At 50.6% G+C, this 19,720-nt stretch overlaps 1 protein-coding gene across 13 annotated transcripts in view; it reads left to right on the top strand.

Annotated features, from left to right (window-relative positions):
* The window catches only part of RIMBP2 (RIMS binding protein 2), a 279,316-nt gene that overhangs the window by 171,499 nt on the left and 88,097 nt on the right, over positions 1–19,720 (top strand). For all 13 annotated transcript variants that reach the window (XM_067701220.1, XM_067701224.1, XM_067701221.1 and 10 more), the window contains one exon: positions 12,480–12,584. In XM_067701220.1, coding sequence (XP_067557321.1) covers positions 12,480–12,584 — 105 coding nt within the window. The remainder of the gene's footprint in view (positions 1–12,479; positions 12,585–19,720) is intronic.

Below are 19,720 nucleotides of genomic sequence, written 5' to 3'. Positions count from 1 at the left end.
CGTGAAGGCTCACGGCTGCCCACGTCTCTCCCTCCTTCCACCCGAACCCTTTCCCAGGGTGGCAGAGCTCCAGTGCGGGTTTAAGTGTGGTCTCTGTTTCAATCCTCTGGCCTGGCCACCATCCAGCCCAGAGTTTCACTGGAACCCCCTTGGGTGGTTCAGATGCTGGACTCATGGGTTTCAACCTCTACACACCACAGGTACCCTGTGGATAAGAGTGATCTCCTTGAATAGCGAAACTTGCTGCCAGTGACTTTGATCTTAGGACTTTGTTTCCTGGCCCCAGGAGAGACATGGTACCCAGCACCTGCCCCAGCCCCACCTCATTGCACCCCACTCCACCCCCGTGCCCTTGCACCCCAGTTTATCCTCTTTCTGCTGCTGAGAAGTTGTCATTCTACTTCTGGAAAGCTCCTTTGGGTCTCTGGCTGCTTCTTCCCCAAAACAGGGAATTGAAAGGACTCCAAAACTGTCACGATCCACCAGCTGTCTCTTTATTTTGAGCAACAAGACTAAAAAGTTACGAAGGTTCAGTGCATAAAAATGAGACATTATAGAATTAAGTAAGTTTTGTGGCAGTCGTAAATGCTGTTGAAAAATATTTTAGTGAGGACCATTTGGGATCAAGTTCATGCAAACCTATGTCAAATGGTTTTAAGAGAAAGAAATAATTGGTTTATAAAGTGGGAAATACGAGCGAGGTTAGGCTTCAGGCAAGGTTGAATCAAGGTGCCCAGGTGATGTCACCGAGAACAGTCTCTCTTCATCTTTTATCTCTGCTTTTTCCTGTCAGTCCAGTTCACAGGCAGGCTCTCACCAAGTCACGTCAAAGATGGTACCCAACATCTCCTGGCTTGCATCCTACCAATTTAGTCACCACGGAAGAGGATGTCTCTTTCTTTCCTAATATTTCCAGTAAATGTCTCATGAAACCAAAATTTGTCCCTTTGGTCTAGCTTTGGGCTCATGTGCCTAGAAGAGTGTAGATCACATGCAAACCCCGGAGCCAAGGGTTGGGGTTACTCCCTGAAAAACGTGAGGCTGAGAGTAGGGAAAGGCTGATGTCCTTGGGATAATTCAGGATACTGCTCTCATTTGAACAGGAAATACATGCGGGGCAGAGAAGATTAGCAGCTGTCCATTGCAGAACAGGAAGTCAATAGGATGAGAGTAATTGGGACAAATTGGAGAAAGTGAAGTTTGAGTTAGGCTTGGGGCACAGGGGGATTCGTGAATATTTAGGAGAAAATCAGGCCATTAAGGGAAGAGGGAACCTCCTAATTGAAGTCAGGGAGGCAGAAATGACCTTGCAACGTTACTGGGACATGAAAGCTAGCCCAACCCTGGGGTACTTGGTGGCCTGCCAAGGGGCTGATTGGCAAGCTTGGACAGTGAGGGAAGTGGGGACAGCTACAGGTGTCAAAGTCACTCAGCCACCCATCCATCCGTCCATCGATCCATCCGTCCATCCGTCCATCCATCCATCCATCCATCCTTCCATCGATCCGTCCATCCGTCCATCTATCCATCCATCCATCCACTGGACATCTTCACAGTAACTGTGAAGGGAAGGTGAAAAATGAGACAGAAGGATGTATTTGTTTCCATTTTTCATCATTTCTAAAGTTTCCAGTATTCAGCAGATGGGTGTATGTCAGAAATAAAATGGAAAGGTGTTTGTGTCTTGTCCCATTTCTAGTAAGCTCTCAGCCCGCTGGGCTTTCAGCCTTTGGTGTTTGGGCAAGAAGACTTCCTAGACAGAAGGCTGGGGCCTGGACCCAGGGATTGTCATCCTTGAACTTTTTCCACCACTCTGCGTAAGCCCCAGGCTTCAGGGCTCACTGAGATTACACGTCTGTGCCCTACCTTCCAGGGGAGGAGATAATACAGACTCATTAAAGCAGCTCTCAGTCCAAGATCAACTACACTGAGAATGAAAGGAACAACTTTTCCTAGTTGGGAAGAAGCATCAAAACCATCTTTTTTTTTTTTTTGGTAGGAAAAGTTTCAAGCAAAGTAACGAAGGGATATTAAAACAAACCAGTGAAATTGTGGGTAAGTAAATGAAGCCATTCTCAGGCTGTAAATGTTCCGGGACTGATGAATCTTTACTTTGCAGGGTGTCAGCAGAGTTCAGATTTCAGTGGGTTTTCATTTTTTTCTTCCAGTTGTCACAGTAAATCTATAAAGCAGATTTGAATCTAATTGTAAAAACTCAAGTGAAAGAAATATAACATTTCCCCCCAAAGTTACTTAATTCCCTTAAGACGCTCATTTTGAAAGACTGCTAGAAACGTAATGTCAATTTGGAGTTGGCTTCATCCTTTTCCTTCAGTCTCTCAGCCAGATTTCAGTTGAAAGGCAGACGGCAGTCTGGGTGTCTTCAGGTGGAGGGACTTTAACGCAGAGGATTAGTTACACAGGCAGTAGAAGAGCTGAGAAGTCATATATGCACTTGGAGATACATCACCTCTAAGGCTGCGGAGATGGGGGCGGGGTGGTGGTCTTCCCAAGGGCCGGAGGCTGAAGCCATGGGTGAGGGCTGCCCAGCAGGAGCTAGAGCCCCAGGGGAGGAAGAGCCACCTCTGGAGACAACACGGGAAGCAGGGAGAGGGAGAAATACCTGGCCTCTGGCTTCTCCCACCTTCTGGTGCCTCCAGTTGGCCAGTCCCCAAGCAGCAGGGGCAGGGCCGTCTGGGAAATGCAGTTCTCTGTGAGCAGAGCAGGGAAGGGGGAGGAGTGGGTCTGAGAGCATTAGGGCAGTTTACGGCGCACACCAGGGTTACACCCGAGTTGGGGTTGGGGCCACGTGATACCAAAAGGTGGAGGATTTCATCTCCCACCCACCCATGCATGCATATGCTGAGATTTCCACCATTCTGTCCAGTTCTTATTATTTACAAATAGGCTTTAAAAATCCACAAGCCACAGTCTAACGGTTTTTTCCCATCATTTTGGAGACAAGGCTTAAAGTTACATGACATCATTGTAAAATACGAGACCAAAGGATTGTATCAGTTTCAGGTGTAACATTATGATTTGATATTTGTCTATGTTGCAAAACGATCACTGCCGTAAGTCTAGTTAACATCCATCACTGTACCTATAGTTACAGAATTATTTTTCTTGTGATGAGAACTTTTAAGATCTACTCTCTTAGCAACTTGCAAGGTATAATTAACAAAAGGACTAAAGATTACTTGTTTAGTCGTATGAGTTCATATTGACTCTTGGTTATGCCAGTGTAGTGCAGAAACCTCTGCCGGGTGGCTCAAAGCTTTGTTTTCTGGACTCACCTGTTAGCCATAAGTTCTCTAGGGTCTCACCTCTCTGGAACTTTCCAGAAAGCAGAGCCAAAGCCCTTCTCTCCGGAATTCACCAGTGTCTATGCACGTGTGAGCCTGTCTGTCAACCTCCGATGAAGCACTGTTTTTCTGCGGGTGAGGAGGGACGTTCTAGTCTCAGGTCGTTCTCACAAGTAGTTCATCGGTGTAGGGCTTGTGCACCAAAGCCCGGGAGGGTCCTTTTTTCTGCCCTTCACCCTGTGCACCCTCCCTGAGGCAATGAGTGCAGAATGGACCTGCCATCTGGTTGGGACGTGGGGGAGGAGTGGAGGAGAAATAGAAGGAGAGACAGAAAGAAATATTAATATCTCAAAAATACGAACCTTGTAACGCTGTGGTTTTCTATGTGTGTTTCAACGTAGGCATATCTGCTGGCTCTATTTGGAAAGTCAGTGCTGTACTGGACGAAGCAATAGCATATCCTTATGCCAGGACATATGAGTATGTTGAGTGCGTGCGTGTGTTTTTGAGGCTTGTCTGTTTCTCCGCTTTAGCTGGTTCACAGATCTTACTAATGTTCAGCTCGCAGGTCCAACCCCATCCGTCGCCTGAGTTAATTTTTTCTCTCCACCGTCCACCTAACTCCACAGATTTCAGCCTTAAAAACCAATCTCTCTCTTATTTTTAGTTTACACTTTTTCTCACCATCCATTTAACTCTACTCTTCCTCAGTCTTCAAAGCCCACCTCCTAGAGGACATTGGACAAATGGGTGACACTCACCCTACCGGCATGGTTTCCCTCCGGGAGAGTTAGTTGATGTATCTGGTTCACAGTTTGGTGAAAATGTGGTGAGAATTGTATCTCCTCTAGTCTCTCCAAAGGCAGAATCTAGTTTCCTGACAGCCTCAGGGTGGATCTTCCATCCATAAGCATTGGTTGAATTCCATTTGGCAAACGTGAATCCGGCTTCTACCGCCTGTGGAGTGTGGGCATGGAAGAGACATTCAGAGTCCAACTGAGAAAGTGAGAGTTACACAAAATAACTCAGAACAGAGCAAAGCCGATTATAGTCTATATGCAGAAGAATAATAATCGTGCCTATATAATAATAATGCATACATTATATGCAGAATAATAATAATGACAGTACATCTGTTACATGCAGAATAATGATAGCTACCATCAGTGATGGAGAGACCAGAGGTGAGGGTGGGCTGGAGCCACGGGGAAATGTTCTGCATAAGGGACTTCACTGTCCTGTCATTTATGCCATCCCACTGTGTGCCAGAGACTGTGTTAGACCCGGGGGCGTATCAGCAGATGGAGATGAGTTCTCTAACCTCGTGGATCTCACAGATTAGCAGGGGGAGGGAAGACATAGAATAAACAAACATATAAATAAACAAGATAATCTCTGGAGGGGATACATGCTGTGAAGGGCCAGCCATGTGAAGATGCAGGGACCAGCATTTCAGGCAGTGGAATGGCATATGCTAAGACATGGGGGTGGGGATGATCTTGACGTGACAGTGGAGCTGACCAGAGGCCAGCATGGCTAAGGCGTAGTGAAGGGATTAGGCAGAGAAGCGGCCCCATCACAGAGGAACCCATCAGCTGCAGCGAAGATTTTGAATGTTGTTCTAAGTGCAGTGGCAGTCATTGAGTGCTGGAAGCAGAAGACAGTGTATTAGTCAGGGTTCTCCAGAAACAGAACCAGTCGCATATACAGAGAGAGACATGGAGATACAAGAGGAGCTTTATTCTAGGAATCGGCTCGTGCAATGATGGAGGCCGAGAAATCCCACGATCTGCCTGCCAGCTGCAGGCTGGAGAACCGGGAAAGCTGGTGGTGTAAATTCAGTCCGAGTTCAGAGGCCTGAGAATTCAGGGGCTGATGCCGTAAGTCCCAGTCTGACCCCCAAAGCATGAGATTCAGGAGGCTGATGTCCTAGGGCAGGAGAAATAGATGTCCTGGCTCAAGCAGAGAGCGTGAATCCCTCCTTCCCTCTGCCTCTCATTCCGTTCGGGTCCTAGGCAGATGGGATGGTGTCCTCTCACACGGGGGTGGGGTGGGGACCATCTGCTGTCCTCAGTTCCCCAATTCAAATGCTAGTCTCTTCCAGAAGCGCCCTCCCAGCCACACCCAGAGGTCATGCTTTCCCAGCTCTCCGGGCATCCTTCAGCCCAGGTGAGTTGACAGAGAATTAGCCATCACAGATGGCCGTGTTTGGGAGAGAGCACCCTGGCCTCTCTTGGGGACCTGTCAGGTAGCAGGACCGATGGCAGGAAGACCAACTCCAAGTCTGCTTATGGTCCGGCCGAGGGGTGATAGCGGCCGGTCGGGCAGTGACGGCAGTGGACACGGAGAAAGGAGCCAATCCAGGAAGGGTTTTGGTGCAAATGCAAGATTTTCTAAAGCCTTGGACGCCGAGCAAAGGAGGGAAGGGGGCAAGAGTGACTCCTGGCTTTGGGCTGTAGGAACTGAGTGGCTGGTGGGGTCCTTGCTGGAACGGGGCAGCTGGGGACACAGGTGGCTGGAGAAAGAAGGTCAAAGTCTATTTTGGACAGGCTGAGTCTGAGCTTCCTCCTGTACGTCCACGTGGAGGTGAGGGGTGGACAGTTGGATATGAGTGTAGAGAGAAACATTTCATTTGGCAGCGTGAGTTTGTAAACAGCAGTTAAACTGTGATGTGGGATAAGATCCCATAAAGAAAGAATGTCAACAGAGCAGCGGCCACTCCAGTGTTCAGAGATCAGACAGGAGTGGAGAGGAAGAGGGGACACCGGGGCAGCGTGGAGATCCCCGGGCCAGGAGCGGAGGGTGTTTCATGACCCTCCGCCATGTTACATGTTACATGCTGCTGAGACATGGGGTCCCTGGGCAGAGAAGTGACCGCTGGCTTGGACATCAGGGAGCCCCTTGGTCATCTTGGCAGGAGGCTGCCGGCTGAGTGGTGGTAGGGGAGCCAAGGTGAAGAAGCTTTGAAGGGCGAGTGGGGTGTGAGGTCGTGGAGACAGTGAGTAGAGACACCCCGTAAGCAGTGTGTTGAGAAAAGAAGCAGATACATGGGCAGCTGCTGGAGGGGAACATGGCTTTGAAGGGACAGGTAGGATGTGGGAAGATGCAAAAGAAACTAAAAAAGTTCCCAGCTAATCTTGTCCCCCGAGCTGCGACGCCCATCATAATTAACCTCAAACACCATGTCCCTCTGAGACAGGCTGAGACCTGGACCCTTTGCTGCAGTGCCTGCGCCTGGACAAATGTCTCCTCAAGCAATAAAATACAAAGAAGCTATAAGGGACTAAAAATAACTGTTTGCATCTGCAGTTGGGGCAAATTATGGATAAAAAGATACAAAAAGACCCCCCCCAAAAAATCCAACTGCTGCTTCTGAAGAGCCTGGAGGAAAAACAGGGTGTCAGGAGCAAAGGCAGGGCACTGCGCAGGGCCCCTGCCCTCAACACCACCTAAGCGGTGCACATACCACCTAAGCTATCCTCTGCCCAGCCACCTGGACCCACGCCTACCCTCACCCCAGATAAGGAGCCGGCAAGGGAACCTGTTGTTCGTTTTTCGCTCCCCGCTGCTGCAGCAGAGGCCCCGCTAGAGCCTTGCGGGAATTTCTCGTCCGGCCTTCTATCAATCTGTTAATTAAGGAGCGCCAAGAACCCTGATCTGTAACACCCCCGAGGGGCATAGAGTTTTACACACTTTCCTTTCCTGAAAACTACTTTATATTGACTTGGCCCCTCAGCCCGAGGACAGCTATTTCCATCCCAGCTGTTCCCATGCACCTGACCTACACACCCCCCTCTCCCTTTTGCCTCTAAGCAAGGAGCCCGCTAAGTGTCTGTGGCCCCTCTGTCCTTCAGTGACCCCGATGCCTGCGACAGCACACCTGGAGCAGTTTTGTATTCAGTTCGTCTTTCTAATGAATCCTCGTAAGGAAGATGGTTTCCTTCTTTCCACTAATAACTTCCCTCAAAGCTAAATAAAGATTACACAGGCTGCGTTTGGCACTGACCACTTCCGGAATAAACAGAAGCGCAAAGATTAGCTGGAACGGCTGCCTAACTGTCCATCCCAGCCAGGTTCGCTCTTTGGGAGCCTGAAAAAGTGGATCTGCCCCTGGTAGAGTTTCACGGTGAAGATGGCCATGGAGGAGAAGTGGCCTGAGGCCAGCAAAGGGTCAGTGGTCGGGCGGACCCTGGCTCTGTGGTTTGCCGTTCTTGGGATGGCTTCCAGGCTCTGCTGCAGCACCCTGTGTGGCCTTAAGCAAGGCGCTCAGCTTCCCTGAGTCTGCGGCCTGTTGTAACGGTGAGCACAGCACACAGCTCTCAGCACTGGGTGAGACAGGGCCTGGTACTCAGTAAGTGCTTACTGAATGGTAGCACATTTTGTTTAACTGCACCATCTTACCAATGCCATCATCCTAGTCACTCACTGCCTTGCTGGTGGAGTCCCTGGTCACCGAATACCTTCTACCCCGACCCCCCTGCCCCGTGCACCTTGAGTTTTATACTGAAGTGGCATCACGTGATACTTCATAACATGATGCTGCGTTACGTGATGCTGCGTTACGTGATGCTGCGTTACGTGATGCTGCGTTACGTGATGCTGCGTTACGTGATGCTGCGTTACGTGATGCTGCGTTACGTGATGCTGAATTGCGTGATACTTCATAACGTGATGCTCTGTTACACAATGCCAAATTACATCATGCTCTACCACATGGTACTGTATCACATGACACTTTATTACACGAAGCTGCATTACAGGGTCCTGCCTTACATGATACTGCATGAGGTCCATGGGAAGGGGTTTTCTTATATTCAGAGTGAAAGGTAATAGGCTTCATAGATGCCAGGTACTACCCTAAGTCATGTCATATTCAGAACCCCTTTTCGAAGCAGGTGTTCATTCCTAATTAACTAATCAACATTGTTAACTACCCATCGAAAAGTTGATCCATATGCTAATAAACAGTTCATCCCGAAGAAGGAAATGAAGCCCAGAGAGGTTAAGTCACTAGCTAGAGGCAGCAGAGCTGGGATTTGAACCCAGGCAGTCTGGTTCTTGATCACCTCACCCTGCACTTTTATTGACCTGAGATACCGGAAACACACCTCCACCATCACTGTCCCCGCAAGCACCTGCTGGGGAATGTTCAGAAAATTCCTGGAGCTGGGCCGAGGCCAGTGTGGCTGGAACAGACTGGGTGGTCAGAGCTGAGTCCAAGGAGTCATGAGGGAAGATCACAACGGATGGCTTATTTACTGAGTGACCTGTCCAGGGCAGGGACCACAGCCTGAGACAGGAGCCTGTTTACATCCTAGGGAGGGGAAGCAGACAGTGGGCTAGTAAAGTGTGAAATATATTAGATGGTGAGAAGTGCTCTGGAGTGAAATAAAGCAGGGTGGAGAAAAGGATGCTGCAGGGGGGTTGGTTATAGTTTTAAATATGGCTTCACCGAGAAGGTGGTATTTGGGCAAAGCCTGGACTTTGAGAGAACAAGCGCTTCCAGTATTGGGGATGGGGGAAGAGTGTGACCGGCAGAGGGAACAGCATGTGCAAAGGCCCTGAGGTGGAAGTTTGCCTGGTCTTTGGAAAGAGTAGGAAAGCCCGGGTGTGTGTAGCAGAGCGGGAGAGGCGGGCAGAGTGCAGCCTCACCGCCACGGCAGCACTGCGGTCTTACTCTGTGTCATGAGGACCACTGAGGGGCTCTGAGCAGAGGAGGGGCACGACCCACCTTCTGGGTGCAAAGACCCCTCAGCCTGCGGCGGCCAGGGGTTGGCCTCAGGGTGGGCATCTGGCCAGTTTGGGCCAAAAAGACCAAAGGGGAAATCGTCAGGCACACTCTGGAAAGACGTTCCTCCTTGAAGTGATGGAGGATTAAAGGCTCCCTTTCCCTCCTGTGGGACATTGTCCGCACCAGAGAGCGGTGTCTGGAGCAGGGAACCTTCTGGAAGCTTCCTGGGAGCTCAGTGCAGCCTCCGTGCTCCACAGTCCTGTTAGCAGCCTGGCTCAGTGCCTCGGCTCGGTGGGAATGGGCGGCATCCAGGCGCCATGCTGTTCCCACGCCTGGACTCCACCCACAGCCCTTCCTCGGGGAGCGGGGCGGAGCTCCGTCACCAGCCTCTGGTCTCCGCTTCTTCTTGGGGAGGCTCCGGCCACTTCAGTGAATACTGCCAGCCTCTGCTACACCTGCAGCTCCGTAGCCCCCCGTCCCACGCCGTATTTTTCTCCTTAACACTTAGGACCACCTGACACACTCCACATTGTTTAATATACGTGGGTAGGGTCTGTCTCTCCCTCTCGAGTGTAAACTCCAAGAGACTTGGTTTTGTGTGTGTTTGTCTTCACTGCCGTCACCTTCAGAACCCAGGGTGGTGACTGACACATGACAAGTACTTGGTAATTGTTTGTTGAATGAATGAATGAGTGAGCGAGTGAATGAGTGAGTCTTCATTATAGTATTGGATTGGCATTTCATCACAGGATTAGGCTATGTGAAATAGCCAGTCTTACAGGTCAAAATGATTGCATATCAACTTTAGTGGTTCAGCCTAATGCTTCTTGTTGCAATTGACATTTCCTTGTTTATTTGCTTTGCTGTGTCCTTTCTTACCCGCTCGCCCAATTAGAATGTCCATCCGTGGAGGCAGGACCCTGTTGTTCTTGATGCCCAGCGTCGTGGCACATGACAGGTACCCAGTAAATGTTGGTTGAATGAATAAATATACAGAAGTAAATGAATGAAGGAATGGAACAGAAATAACTCCTCTCTAGAGCGAGAAGCCTCACACACACGGTCCCATCGACCCTCTGACAACCCCATGAAAGTTGGTGGAGGATAAGTACTAATGAACTCTAGTGCCCTTAAGAAGAAACCCAATACCAGACAAAAGTAATATCCCTCTGAGTCGGTGAGAAGTGTTTGTGGAAGAATTTCCAAAGCTTCTTGGAAGCTCAGAGGATTCCTGACATGTTTAAAGGCTCTGGGGGTTCGTCTTAGTGTTCCTGAAAATGCCTGTTGCCTTGGGCCACCGGCCGGGGAATCAGGGTGGGCTGGTGGTCGGCAGGGGGGAGTCGAATCTGCCACAAGAGGTCATTAGAAATTGCTAGGCCCAAGTTGGTAATCAGAGCTCCGCAGGGCCGGGAGAGCTGTGTTCCAGACTGGCTCTTGGGAAGCTACGTAGCAATAAGCCCTCTCCTGTCCAGGAAGGCGAGGCGCAGTCAGACCAGGAAGGCTGGAGACTGGAGCAGACGCAAGAAGTTGCATGTGTGCTGTTTCTCCTCCCGCCCACATACAGACACAAACGGCCCATTCCAGTCCCAGCTCGGGGCAGGTTATAGTCACTGACAAACACACCCATTTCCACCTTTTCAGGGGATTTGGTTCATGTTTGAGGGGTTCTAACTTTCCAGGATCCTGGGTTCTGGTGAGAGTTTCCATAGCAACAGTGAAACCAGCACTCGTCCACCGAGGGGCTAAGAAATTGCAACTTCCCAGGGAAGTGAGACAGCAGAGGGGCTGCAAGGTTGTTTAGCCCCAAACTGGAGACAAAGCCAGAGCGTGATGTCGCCACGCATGTAACACGTGCAACACGGGCTGCAGGAAGACTTCACTTTTTAATGCAAAAAAAAAAGTAGAACTTTGGGATGTGAACCTGCAAAGCTTCCCCATCTGTGGTTAAAAGTGTTGAGTGCCAAGATCTTTCCCGGAAGGAAAGAGCTTTTGGTGGCAGTGGGTGGAATGGACTTGGGAAAAATGGTGAAGAGAATAAATTTGCCTCTCTGCCCTTATCTCTCCGAGACCCCTTCCCCAGCCTGGGGGATAAAAATAAGTAAAAGAATTAAAACAAAATTTAGAAGTAATAATAATAAGTCATCAACAAATTCAACCTAAGGAAGAAGGTATGTTAGGGTCCCTTCCCCATTATATCAAGGTATCTCCTGTCTGTATAAAAGGGGTCATGCCCTCGGATGTCAGGTCACAGGAAGGTGAGACTGGGTCTGCAGGGACAGCGGCAAAAAGGAGGCATGTGCTCTGGAAGGGAACAGCTCTGACTCAGCCTCTGCCAGCCCCTCCGGGTGGGACACATCGCTAAAACTTTTGGGAAAAGATCCAGATTTTTAAAATGTTGATTGCTAAGCCATCTTTGGCATAGATCTCGTTATAAAAAAGAAATAGGAAAGAAAGAAGAAGGGAGGGAGGGAGGGAGGGAGGGAAGGAGGGAGGGAAGGAGGAAGGGAGGGAGGAGGGGAGGGAGGGGAGGGGAGAGGAGGAAGCTGAATCCAAATGTTGTGCATTCCCTGTGATTCTGCCTGTGTGAAAGTCTATCCCACCCACGCCTTTTTTCTACATGGTGTCATTTCTCATGTTTCCTCCCCACCAGGGTTCACAGGTGGTCGCTGTTAGGGCCGGGGAGGTCCCGGTGTCCTGGGATGCTTGCTGGTGGGTTCTCCTGGGGGATGACTTTGGGTGACAAGAAATCATCAGAGGTGGGGAGAAGATGCTCCGATCAGAGGAAGGGTCCAGCCCTGGGACTCCCTGCCTCGGTGGGACCTTTGCAGAGGGACAAATGAGGGGGCATTTGGACTTGCTGGGGCTGAGCACCCCGCTTCCCCAGGGCGAGCGGACAGGACCAAACCCTGAGATTCAGAGGCTCCACGGAGGCGTCCGATTTGAATCCCAAACGGCCACTCACCATGTGTGACAAACAAGGAAAACTTGGTGTGTCAGTTTTCCCATCTGTAGAATGGGGCTAGTTACAGTACCTCCCTCCTACGATTATTGTGGATGACATGAGTTAAATGGTAGTAAACAGCTTGGAACAGTACCCCTATGTAGGGAAAAGTCCATAGGTCTTGGCTGGTATTTGCAGAAGACCTGGGGGAAAAACACGGAGAGAAGGGAGGATTTTTTCCAAACAGGAAGAAGAGAGCTTCACCTCCACAGCACGGGAACCTGCAGCTCTGCTCACGTGCTCCTGGCATGTAAACTAGAAAATGTGAAAAGGGGGGAGGGAGGCTTGTGGGTGTGAGGGTTTCCCCGGCTGGTCCCTGCTGCCCTCGGGAGAAGCCGGGGATGCAGGCGGTGAGTCAGAGTGGGGAGCCGGCCGTGGGGACCCAGGACGCAGCTCCCTGCCGGGCGCTGGGCTGACCTGACCTGCCCTCCCCCCAACGCAGCACATGCGAGAGGCCGCGGAACGGCGGCAGCAGCTGCAGTTGGAGCATGAACAAGCCCTGGCCGTCCTCAGCGCCAAGCAGCAGGAAATCGACCTCCTGCAGAAGGTGAGCCGGGCTGAGGCTGGCGGCTGGGAGGACGCGGGCGGCGGAGGGGGCCTGGGTGCGGGTGGCTGGCTGCTCTCCTGAGCCCTTGCTCGCAGGCTAGGGAGCGCCTGCCTCTCCTTCCTGGCGCGGAACGAGTCCCTGTGCTCTCTAGTTTCTCCTAGGTTGACTTGCGATTATGTTCTAAACTGCAAAAAAATCAAAGGAAAAGCTCTAACAGTCGATGCTGGCGAAATTGTAGGGAAAATGGCACGCCTGTGGATTATGGAAAAGGGTATGAATTGCTTCAGCTCTGGGGGCAAGCAACCTGACAGCGTCAATGAAAGCTAAAAACACAGGTCTATTTTGACCCTGCAACCTTCCATTCTGGGGATATGCCGAATATGCCCTGTAAGAGACACAGGAACCCGTTCACAATGATGGTTTGGTTTGGTCTGCAGTCCTGCAGTGTGGGCACAGGTAACGGGGTTAAATCGAATGCTCACCCCAGGGTGTGGTTGTGTGAATCGCGGGGCATCCATGCCACAGAGCAGCGCGACAGCCTTGGGAGGAATCATTTTGGTTTGCAGCTGCTCTCTTGGGGAGGTTTACATCACAGTCTGCTAAGTGAGCAAATCAAATTTCAGAGAAATATGTGCAGCGTGATCTCATGAACGAAGGACAAGAGGGAGAGAGAGAGAGAGAGGGAGAGAAAGAGAGAGACGGGGAGAGAGAGAGAGAGACGGGGAGAGAGAGAGAGAGACGGAGAGAGAGAGAGAGAGACGGGGAGAGAGAGAGAGAGACGGGGAGAGAGAGAGAGAGACGGGGAGAGAGAGAGAGAGAGACGGGGGGAGAGAGAGAGAGAGAGACGGGGAGAGAGAGAGAGAGACGGGGAGAGAGAGAGAGAGAGACGGGGGGAGAGAGAGAGAGAGACGGGGAGAGAGAGAGAGAGACGGGGAGAGAGAGAGAGAGACGGGGAGAGAGAGAGAGAGACGGGGAGAGAGAGAGAGAGACGGGGAGAGAGAGAGAGAGACGGGGAGAGAGAGAGAGAGAGACGGGGAGAGAGAGAGAGAGACGGGGAGAGAGAGAGAGACAGGGAGAGAAAGAGAGAGACAGGTAACACAGAAAGAAGAAAGAAAAGGAGAGAAATAAGGAGAGAGAAGAGGGGAGGAAGACGAAAGAACAGAAACCAGAGGGAGGGAGGCGGGGAGGGGATTGGGGCACTGAGCGGTTCAGAATGTGTATCCCCATGTCACTTGTGATGGTTTGGGGACCAGGAAAGTTCCTTCCTGCCCCATCCTTAGTCACAGGCCTCGGTCCTCTTGGCCCTCTCCAAATGCGTCTGAGGATTCCTCTTTCAGAGCCATGGGTCTTGGGTCCCTGTGTCTATCTCTCACTGCGTTTCTTTCCCAAAGCCCGGTGCCCCCCACCCGTGGGAGGGCAGCCGGCCTTTCCAGCCAGGGCACAGTGTGACCGTTGGCACAGGTGCTGGTCCCAGACGCCACCCAGCGCCAGATGGGATGCGCAGCAGACACCTCTTCCTCCAGTCGGTGGGTCCTTCCATCCCCCGACAGTCCCTCCAGGTCTTTGATCTCAAATAAAGGACACGATGGCTTACCCTGCCTGGGTGGTGACCCCTATCTGTCAGAGTGGTTTTTCTGCTCCCGAGTTTATTAGCGGAGCGTGTGGCATCGGGCAGGTAACTTCTGATGCTGTTTCTGTTATCATTTATGGAGACCTCGCGCTAAGGATAGATTTCATCGGGCCGGTGCGATGGACACAGTTGCAGTCCTTGTGACCTGTCATAGTGAGTTGGCTGGCCCGCTGAGCAGCAGTGTTTCATTAGATGCTATCCAGAAAGGATATTGCTGGGAGATGCAGACAGTGATGTTACTCTTATCTTCTCCTGTCACGTGTGAGGGACCTTTCGGTGCCTGGAGATACCTGCCTGGTATGCGCGCTCCTTCACTGCCTCCCCAGAAGCCATGCCCCCAGGCTGGGAATTTCTAGGACAGACAATACTCCGACAGAAATACAAGTATTGTCCAGCAAGGGAGACAGGTCGAATTTTCTCAGCAGAGCATCATTTTCCACGAGCTTGGAGTTTTATTTACGAAGCACTTGATGCCGGGGACAGTGCACTAGAGCCAGGTCCGTCATTCAGCTCCCAGTGTCCCCTGAGCACCGTCCAGCTTCTTGTGCTTCATTTTCCCCCTGTGTTCATCCTTGTCTCTATTTTGGACACACGGATGCTTCATCAGTGGGGGAGCACAGGAAGAAAAACTAATGAAGGATGAATGTGTCAACTTCGTAATTTCTTAGAGCTCTGATTTTCTTTTTAAAAAAAGTGTTAGAAGAGAAAGGTTGAGACTTGAATGGAGCAAAGACCGATGAGTTCTCTCCAGCGTTTGCGCGTCCGTTTGATTTACAGCACGGATGGCCCTCGTGTTGCACCTGCTGCCCTGATCCCTCCTTCCTTCCCTCCTTCCTTCCTTCCTTCTTTCCTTCCTTCCCTCTTTCCTTCCTTCCTTCCTTCCTTCCTTCCCTCCTTCCTTCCTTCCTTCTTTCCTTCCTTCCTTCCTTCCTTCCTTCAGGGTAGGACAAGACCTCTGCCTTACAGAGTGAGAGTAAGTGAACAAGTACATGAAGAATTCAATAAGTTCATATCAAGAAAATGCATGAAGGAAAACCCATGAATGAGAGAATGAATGAAGTGAGAGACTGATGAGGGCAACGGCTTTAGATGGGGTGAAGTTGGAATGTGTGGCTGACACCCGTTATGCAAGTGCTCACGTCGTATGGAAGGACAGTCTAGCCCTTGTCCCCCCACCTCAGTAAAAGTCACCAGAGCTCTCTGAGTTCCAATTTGATTCTCATGAGACCACAGTGTGAGATATCTCCAAGGGACCGCCTATTCTCTCTGACTACAACTCCCATTATTTCTTTTTTTTTTGAATTGAAGTATAGTTGGTTTACATCGTTGTGTTAATTTCTGTTGCACAGCAAAGTGATTCAGTTACACACACGCACATTCTTTTTCTTAATATTCTTTCCCACTATGGTTTATCATAGGATACTGGATATAGTTCTCTGTGCTCTACAGTAGGACCTTGTTGTTCACCCACGCCATAGATGAGCCTGCCTCTGCTAATCCCAGCCTCCCACTCCATCCCTCCCCAACGCCCTCCCCCTTGGCAACCGCCAGTCTGTTCTGTAGGTCTGTGAGTCCATTTCTGTTGTGCAGATACGTTCATCTGTGTCGTATTTTAGATTCCACGTGTAAGTGATGTCCTACGGTGTTTGTCTTTCTCTGTCTGACTTGCTTCACTTAGTATGATCACCTCTAGTTGCATCCGTGCTGTTGAAAATCCCCATATTTCTTGAACCCACTCCCATGGGCCCCACCTTCATCTCCCCAGTGCCGTGGCTCTTGTTCAGTCACCCGGGACGTCCTGCTCAGTGGTTAGTGCCCTGCCCTCATCCTCTTTGATCCAGAGGCACAGTTTGAGGGGGTCCACCTCCCCACCCCCCAGGCTTCCAGGGCCCCACCCTCTTCCAGCTTTCCTCCTTCCCCACAGACGCCCTCTGAACATCCCCAAGAATCAGTCCGCAACCACGTCTCTTCTTGACCTACACTCGCTAGGTCCCCGTGGGTTTGAATGCCACCTGTGTGCCAGCCGCCAGATTCGGTTCTCCAAGTCACATTCTGCCTCTGAACCCCACTTCTTTTGTCCAGCTAGACATCCAGCTTGGACGATCTCAAGCGTCATGTCCCCAGTTGAATTCTGTTCCATCCTCCGCAACGCGTGCTCCGCACACGACCTGTCAGGCTCTGCAAAGGGCAGCATTTCCTTTTTGTACCGCTTTTCCTTTTCCCTGGAGTGAATTGCCTCCTTCTGTGTGTTTGCTCAGTCCTCTGTGTACCCATCACTCCCCTGTTCCTAAACCTTCCGCCAGAGCTGTAGAATTCCTCTCGACATGTCCTGCTCCAGGGGACGTTTTAATTCCATTTCCCCTGAGACGTCCTGCCTGGAGCCCGGCCTCTTCCTCCTGTGCAGGCTGGTGGCTCCGGAGGCCAAATGCGAGCTGGGCCTGGAAATGCCCTTCGCCGTCACCTTGGGAATTCCCTTCACGCCTTTCTGTACGTTGTTGGATCCGCTGCTTCCTGGATCCCATAATATATTTTTTTCTTGATATACAGGATGTGTCTAAGGAAGCTGTTTTCCCACGAAATGTAGGTGGATTTTTTGACATTTTACACTCCTTGGAGATCCCTTTGTGGTTTCAGCCTCACCTCTGGACCTGGCCACCCTAAGGAAGGTCTGGGCATTCAGCCAGCTGGAAGGTCAGGCGCCCGGAACCTTCCCCAGGGAGCCTCTCCCCCCGGAGGCTCAGCTCATCCCTCCGCTCAATACGGTGGTTGGCAGAAGCAGGTGAAGGAATGTGCAACTGGAAACACTTGTTCGGTTAAAGAATGAACGAATGATCAAACTGCCCGCGGCTATTCTAATGGGAATCAGGGTAAGATAGGGCCATCAGCCACCCCTTATCTCTGGTAGCTGGTGGAGGCATAGCTTAAAAATTCAAAGTCCAAGCAGAGCGAGTCCCATCTACGAGGACTTCTCCACGGGACGCCTGCTCGTGGAGATCGGGGTGCCAGGGGCTGAGGCAAGCATCCTCACTTCCATTCATTCAGAAAGAGCGCCTGAGCATCCTGTGTCAGCCACATAGGGGCTAAGGCACAGCCGTGAGCGTGCGCGAGGCTGCGCACGTAGGCTGTGCACCATGGCGATAGTACTAAAAGCTACGCCGTGAACATCTGCTCTAAGTGCAGCACGCTCTGGGCCCAGTACCTGGAATGCACGTGTCACCATCTTGAAGTCCCCGCCTGCCTCTGTCTCCTCCTGTCCTGTGTCACTCTCCACCCAGAATGCCTGGTCCCCAGATAACGGCAGAGCTGGCTTACTGCTGTCACTGAGGTCTCCACCTGGCCTCCCGCCAGCGCTGCTGCTCTCTGCCGCCTCAGCCCGTGTAGTGATGCCACTTGCTCTCTGATGTACCTATTTGCCTATTGCCTGCGCTCGCAGAACATTGCCTGCCACAGAGCAGGTACTCGACAAGTGATGCTTGGGAACTGAACGAATGGATGAATGAATGGATGAATTACTGTGGGAATGAATGAATGAATAAATGGAGATGCTCGGCAACTTTGAATGAATGAATGGATGAATTACTGGGGGAACGAATGAGTGAATAAATGGAGATGCTTGGGAACTTTGAATGAATGGATGAATTACTGGGGGAATGAATGAATGAATAAATGAAGATGCTTGGGAACTTTGAATGAATGAATGGATGAATTAGTGGGGGAATGAATGAATGAATAAATGGAGATGCTTAGCAACTTTGAATGAATGAATGGATGGATGAATTACTGGGGGAATGAATGAGTGAATAAATGGAGATGCTTGGGAACTTTGGATGAATGAATGGATGAACGAATGGGAGACCTAGTAAGATTCCATCCACTGATGTAGTTCATGGTCATATGAAATTACCAGGATAACTGACGGTTAAGTTCTAGGCAATCCTCTATGAATGTCTGTTGAATGCATGAGTGGCGGCAGCGGTCAGCCGTCACCCGGAACCTGTGGGATGCGGGTCCCCTTACATGCAGGACCTGGAGGCCTGACTCTGACCCCGATGTCTCTAGGGAAACGGCGACCGGAGTCCAGCTGCTTTAGCTGCTTTGGACTTCCAGTTGCTCGTGCGGGTTACATCTTTGTCTCATTACAATTAGCAGCTATAATAATCCAGATGTATGAGCAAAAGAGTTTTTCCACATTTAAAATTCGTCTGCAGATTTGATCAATGTGACTGTCCTTTCAAATTCCTCCCATGTGGGAAATGAAGGCTCCAGGTTTAAGGCCATTACTGACACGTGGGTTGCTAAAAGAAGCCAAACTCCCCCCACATCCCGTAAGAGCGCTTTGCCTCCATGGCAAGTGCTCCCCTTGGATGTGTTGGATTTAGTCGTTGTACGTGGATGGTGGGAGGGGGGATCGCAGGCTGACCCTCCGAGTTCATTCAGTTCTTGTTTTCTCCTATGACACATGCCTGGAATATTGGTTCATGGCTTCCTCAGCTCTATGGAACTCAGGGACCTGAGTTGAGGGTCTGTATAGCCCTCAGTCTGGAGTCCATGAATCGTGTTCACTTTTCTGTGGAGCTGAGATTAACAGCACCCACAAATGACCGTCCCCCTGCTCATACCAACCAGCATGCACACTCCCAACCCCATCACCAAGGTGCTTGGGTCCTTATTATTCTGAGTGTTACGTGTCCAGTCTGTCTGAGCCGCATGTCCAGAGCTTTGGCAGCGGGAAAGCTACATCCCCTCTACACAGCTATGCCTCCCCTGAAACAAATGTGCTCGCTGCGGTGTCAACCCACCCCCTGGACATTTGGTCCCCTGGATGACGGGCCCCTTCTTCTGACAGCAGGACTGCGGGCCTCCCTAGGAGTCATGGTCCCTCTCAAATTCACCGTGTTCCGTAGGAAACCGTGTCTGCGTGAAGATCTCAGCTTCCCCCGTGCGCTGGCAGTGGCCCCCGAAGTGAGCCTTGCTTAGGCTGTTGCTTAGATCCTGCAAGGATTCAGTGCTGCCAGTTTTAACTGTTAATTTTAACCATCTATTCTGATGCCCAAATGGCCAGCTTGCAAGTAGCCTACAAAAACGAACTCCTGACTCTCACTTGAAGCCAGAAACGAAGTTGTCACTGCCAGCTTGGCTCTGTCTCAACAGCCTGCGATGGCGTTTTTAGTTGTTTTTCATTCTGCCATTTGAAAACTATCTTTGACTCAAGTGGCTCAATGATGGTGTTATTTATATAATCCTTGTACGTTCTCTGGTTGTTTGTCTTTTTTTCCTATTTCGTGATTTATTGTCCCTCTTGTTGTTTTTGCTTTGAAAGGAATAATTTTGAGCCTTTGAAGACGGAGCTGAATTCAAGAATGGTCTAGTTAATTTGCTGCGTTCTATTCACTTCCCCAGCTCTTAACAGCCTCATTGGAAATATGTGAGAATGAAATGCATATGAATGAACTCTATGGAAATCTCAGGCTACTTTTCGCTTTTAGTCTGTGCTGGAGAAGCCAAG

The sequence above is a fragment of the Pseudorca crassidens genome, chromosome 12, assembly GCF_039906515.1.
Source record: "Pseudorca crassidens isolate mPseCra1 chromosome 12, mPseCra1.hap1, whole genome shotgun sequence".
Taxonomy (NCBI): Eukaryota; Metazoa; Chordata; class Mammalia; order Artiodactyla; family Delphinidae; genus Pseudorca; species Pseudorca crassidens.
The sequence above is the reverse complement of the archived record's forward strand: the minus strand, read 5'-3'. Positions and strand labels throughout refer to the sequence as shown.